Consider the following 6000-nt stretch of genomic DNA (forward strand, 5'->3'; position numbering starts at 1 on the left):
AGTTTTGCCATGTACTGTGAGTAATCTGACACATCTTTCCTTTTCAGTTTGCCGAATGGTGTCTAGATTATGGAGAACATGGATGCAGGACTCCTGATACACCTTTCTCCCTCTTTGAAGGTATTCTTTTCACATTATTTGTTTTCTTCGTAATATAAATATGCATTTGGAACCCCAAGACATTTTTCTGATTTTTTTCACCAGCAGAGTGATTCTCCAGTTAATGTAATCTTTCTGGTCCTTTTCATTTTTCAGCTATCCCCCCCACCCTTCACATTTAGTGGAAAAAAATTATTATACCAGTTCTTGATTTCCTTGCATTATGAGTAATGAACAAATAAGTAAAGCATGCACATATTCTATATGTGGGAACTAAGAAACTCTAGTGCTGTGGCTAACATATAATGAGGAGAAGATGCTTTTAATTCTGCTTAGGTTATTCTCTTAATTTCAAAATAAAGCTAGGACAGAAAACTATGCTGGACTAAGTCACCTTAATATGATATGTCTTTATCTCTTTGATTTCTTCAGGAATGGCTGGAACAATTTATTTCCTGTCTGACCTTCTCGTTCCTGCAAAAGCCAGATTTCCAGCTTTTGAACTGTGAAAGGCTAATAAACATGTCCTTACAGCTCACTGCATGCCCATTGCTACATATGCCGACATTAAGCTACAGTGAGTCATTGCTTTTCACCTGCCTTTCTCAACTCAAGAGACCAAACTTTGTGTTTAAATAATTGGTCTTTTCCACACTAATCTGCTTGATATCTTTTGTGGCATTTTCTTTATGTAGACGGGTGAGAGAAAAAAATACCTTTTGGTTATTTTCCTAAAAGGGAGTGAAACGTATGGTATTTTGTTGGAAACATGTATATTGCAGAACTTGTAAGAAACTATTCATTTAATATTTTCAATGTGATTTAATGTTCATACAGTTCTCATTACTGTACTAAAAATTGAATTGTAGTTAAAAGATTAATAAATAACTGTTAGTGGAAGGTACCACTTCTTAAATATTCATTTTCCTTTGGACTGTGGAAAAGATATTATTATAGGGGACAGAGATATATTTCCTCTGGAAAATTGCAGAAGTCACAAGCTAGACCAAGATACCTGAATACCTTTCTTAAATTCACATTGTCTATTCAGAGTTTAATGCACTCATATTTTTATTAGTGGATATAAGCTAGCATTTGTATAGAATTCCCAGATTGAAAAAAAAAATTAAATATATGTTAATCTAAAAATTTTTCTGTAATGTTTTGATAAAGTTCAAAGTATGCTAATAATTAAATGTTTATTATTTTTGGCTCTAGGTAAATGCTCTGAATTTTGGAATGCTCATTACCATGAGATCAGTGAGACATATTTTTGTTTATTAATATTGTGATTTTTTTCACCTCCCTGAGCCTTTTCTTCCATTTTACTTGCTTTGTGATCACTGTGCTTTAGAACTGCTTGCTAATGTTGTAGAGTATTTTAATTTCTATCAAGTTATATGAGCCTGACCTTCTTATTTTAATAGGATAGGACTTATCCCACTTTTGTTGCAAAGGTCAAGGAAAATTCAGCCAGCCAACTTCTTGAAAACAGAGCCCCTCAGACTTCGGTAGCATCTGTTTATTTAGTTGTGGTATTATCTAATGAGAACAGGTAAGTGGCACAGTGGATAAAATGTTCACCCAGGCATCCGGAGGACCTGAGTTCAAATTTGACCCTAGACATTTACTAGTTGTGTGAGTGGGCAATTCTGTTTGCCTGAGGTCTGTCTTCTTCTATAAAATTGAGCTAGAAAAGAAAATGTCAAATACTCCAGTATTTTTGCCAAGAAAGCCCAAATAGGGCCACAAAGACTTGGAGAAGACTGAACAATAGCAACAAATTACCTAATGATTTTGTTCAACACAAATAATAGAACAGTCTTAGGCACCTGGTTTGCACCTAGTTCTAATCTCATGAGTAAACAAAGCTGGGCTTCCCCTATTGGGCAAATGATTTGACTCTGGTGGGCTTATTTGGATGTTTGTGCTTAATACCCCACCGAACAAATCGAGCCTCTACTAAATGCCCACGGGCCTTTTGTTTTTCTAATTTTTGTCTTTATGGCATTTTTCTGCCATATTTCTAATAAAAGTGAGTTGAATGCTACCTATCTTTAACTGGAAACCAAGATTCTGATAAACTAGGCAGAAAGTTACCTATGGCCATTAGCCAAAAAAAAAAAAAAACTAACTAACTAAAATATAGTGATTCCTGAGCAGATAAAACACAAATTACAGAGTTGTTAAATCATAAATAAAAACTTGTTTCACTGACTTCATGATAACAAAAATATGCGCATTAAAAAAAATACTTCCCCAGTAGAAAACATTTGTGTGTTACAGTTTGCCATTTTCTGAGTCTTCAGAATTAGATGTGGGATGGTTTTGCGGTACCAGTGGCTCTTCCCCTGACTCATGGATTATGGACACTCTCCTTTACTGCTATCTTGGAAGGATCAGTTGGACCTTGCCTCTTACTCTCTTTTTTCTATAGCTTTTTGGGACTCTTACAGGGCTTTAAAAAAAAAAAAGAGTTTAAGAAAATAGAATGTATATATTTGACCAGTGTCTCCCTGCAAGAACAAAAAGAAGCTGCTTCTGTTGAAATCTGTCATTTGAGCTACAAACTGGCCCCTGGTGTTGACATCCTTATTATTTTCCCTGTAGCCTAAAAATAGCTAATAGTAGTGGACATAATTTAAACCTTTAAATACTGCTGTTAATAGACTCTAAAAACACTTAACCTACACAATTTCCTGGTAAGTCTTTCTGTGGATTGTGCAAATTGTGGGGGGTTCCCTGCCCCCCCCTTATCTTTCTAAAGTGCTGTGGGTAAGCTGTACCTTCCTTTTGAAAGGTTTCAGATCAGCTGTGTGGACAGTTATAGTAATAAGAAAATGTAATGCACAGCAATGCTAATCTGCCTTTGGCTGATTGTGAAGAATAATAAAGCGCATTTGGTTTAGCTCCATGTCTGCGGTACTGTTTTTGTACTTCTCCATAAACAGTTGCTAACCAAGGCAAAAGAGAGAGAGGATGGCAATGATTAACTTTTACTGCTTCAGACACTTTTAACTCCAAGTAGACTTCTATTTTGATGAAAATTGTGTTTTCAATGAGAATTCTACTTGATATTTGGATTTTAGTTTAACTGGGTTTTTGTTGTTTTACAAAAAAGGGTTTCAAGAAAGTTCTTCATGAACACCTTAGGTGTGTAACTTTAAAATCGTTTGCTATCAAATAATTCATGAATTACCTTAAGATAAAAGGCTAGTAAACCTCCCTTGATGTAAACACAATTGAATTAATCAAATCATACAATTGAAGTGTGGTTGCTAGAAATTTTTAAGTGAGATTTTTAGTTGGTAGTGTTGAATTTTGTGGCATCTTTTTCATTTTACCTAGAATCAGAGACAGCAAAAAGTAGGAAACCTCAACTCAAGTTTTCTAACAGTTCACAAAAGGGAACATGGCTTTAATTTTATTTGCTTATTTTGTTTTGCTTTTAAGTATCTTTGCACTTATTTGTGTCCCATGAACTTTATTTTGAATTTTTATTAAAACCTCACCTCCTAAAAGTTAATTACATGAAAATTCATTTACATTTCCTTGTCTTGGGTTTGTTTTTTTTTCTTTTTTTTTGGTATGTATTCTTCCTGGACCTAAGATAGTGAAACAAGTTTAGCATATATATTTAAAATGTTAGTATTTATTTATGATATATTCCTGTCTACAGTAATGAGAAATTTTCAGAGCTATTTTTTCATCACTGTATAAAATTAACATTTTTTTTTAGCCCTTACCTTTCTGTCTTGGAATCAATACTTTGTATTGGTGCCAAGGCAGAACAGTGGTCAGGGCTAGGCAATGGGGTTAAGTGATTTGCCCAGGGTCACACAGCTAGGAAGTGTCTGGGGTCAGATTTGAACCTAAAACCTCCCGTCTCTAGGCCTGGTCTCTAAAATTAACTTTTTAAAGACCGTTTCTCTCTAGTGAGCCTAGTGTCTTTTCCCTTCTTTTTTCTTCCCTTTGATGCCAGTTGTAACTATATCACATTAGAAACCATTGTGGTAGGTAGGATTTTAGGTGGAAGAAGTTAGATATAATGTCACCTTGAACATTAATAATTTCCATGAAGTAATGAAAATGTTTTTCACTGCCACCACATAGTATTCTTTTGTAGATCTCAAAATACCTTACTTTTTATAAGCAGATAGTAAAAATTACAAAAGTGATCTCTTACATACCTACAATTATTTCTCCTAGATTTCCATTATTACTTTTACTATAAACATTCCCCGTCTCATTTTCACTTTCTCCAGTAGATAACAAGGATACCGTCAAAGTCGAAGCACTCTATTTCTACACAAATATGCCCTTGATTTATAGAAGAACTGTTTTCTTCCCATAAATTGATTTGGTTCCTTTGTTTATTTTATGTTTGGGGAAAAGAAGACATACATAATTATTTTAACTTATTGATTCTCAATAAATGTTTTTAATATTGTCATGATAATGTGTATTTTATTGCAAAACTTGTCACAAATCAAATTCTTTTCTTTTAGTCACAAAAGTTGGATCAAGGAATGCTATTTTCCCTCCTTTCTCTATTCTGACCTTCATCTTGTACCATAACTGATTTTCCAAAACAGTATTTTTTGACACAGAAAATCTTTTGAGCAACAACTAATTTTGTGGGTGTGCATATTTGTTTGATAACTATAACTACAGTGTACAAAAACCTTAAAAGGTTCTCTAGTTCATTCCCTCAGCCTGCAGGCCACAAAGAGTGTCTTTCAAGTTTCACATGTGAACCACCATCCTGTTGTTAACAAATGAGGCAATAATTCTAGAAATTCATTTCTGTGGCCCTATGGATTATTTCCTAAATGAATCTTGAATTGGCAATGTTAAAGGAGAGAGAAAGGATTAGGAATAGACTAAACATAATTTTTGTAGCATGCCTATATTTGCTAGATGATTCTCTGGTAAAAGGCTAGACATTTCAATGCTCCTATGAATGCTAAGAAAGAATTTCCAAAATAAAAAATGTTAATTTGGGGCCCTAAATTAAGTTGCATCTTCTAATAAATTTGATTCCATTTTTTCAAAATGTTTCTGTTTTTCAGGTTAAGGGTAATTATACAATTATGCCAATTAATTCTTATCTTTGAGAAAGGGAAATGAAGTGTAGAAAATATTAAATCATGAGAATCAGTGGTAATATTGCCATCGCCTCCTGTGACTCAGCCACAAAACACATCACAGTTCATGCTATCCAATTTTTCCTCCTCTGTTTTTTTCCCCCCAATTTCTTTTCTCCACTTTAGAAAGAGGAATCACAAAGACACGAAGTCCCAGTCTCATGAACAAACAAAAACTTGGTCCTCATATTAGAGAACAGATTTGACTAGAGCTGACTTTTTCATAGTGATTTGATTTATTCAATCTTTTTTCTGTCTTAGCATTTCAGAAAAGATCTCTCTCCTCTCTTTACCTCACCATCTCTAGATTTTCACTGAAGAAAAGATCATGATTGACACATAATTATTGTTTGGCTAAGCTTAATACTTCATGAATACAGTATTATTAAAAGCTTCATGCAATATCTGCTTCTTTGGGTTCTCATACTTAATTGCTACATTGCACCTCCTTTATACTCAAACCTATCACCTAATAATATGTGAGAACATCATCAGTTTTAAGCCAGAGTCCATATTGGTATCATTGGTCTCACTGTATAAGATGCCCAAATACTGCCTTCCAAAATTCTTTCACAATATTATCCTCAGGGACTTATTTGACAAATTTGTAAGTAATAGGAGAAAACGGAATACATGATAAACAAAGAGGTAACATAATGAGGCTAGAAGGATGAGTCTAAGCAGTGCTGCACATAGTCAACTAGTTCAATTTCACATCTCTACATTATATTAACTTTTCATCTGCATTCAAATT

At 34.0% G+C, this 6000-nt stretch overlaps 1 protein-coding gene across 5 annotated transcripts in view; it reads left to right on the forward strand.

The window, feature by feature from the left end:
* Positions 1-4552, forward strand: part of LANCL1 (LanC like glutathione S-transferase 1) — a 46074-nt gene extending 41522 nt beyond the window's left edge. For all 5 annotated transcript variants that reach the window (XM_007501796.3, XM_007501798.3, XM_001364258.5 and 2 more), the window contains exons 9-10: positions 48-120; positions 532-4552. In XM_007501796.3, the coding sequence (XP_007501858.3) occupies positions 48-120; positions 532-608 (150 nt within the window). In that variant the 3' untranslated portion in view covers positions 609-4552. The remainder of the gene's footprint in view (positions 1-47; positions 121-531) is intronic.
* Positions 4553-6000: the final 1448 nt, after the last annotated feature.

This window comes from Monodelphis domestica, chromosome 8 (assembly GCF_027887165.1).
Source record: "Monodelphis domestica isolate mMonDom1 chromosome 8, mMonDom1.pri, whole genome shotgun sequence".
In the NCBI taxonomy this organism is placed as follows: Eukaryota; Metazoa; Chordata; class Mammalia; order Didelphimorphia; family Didelphidae; genus Monodelphis; species Monodelphis domestica.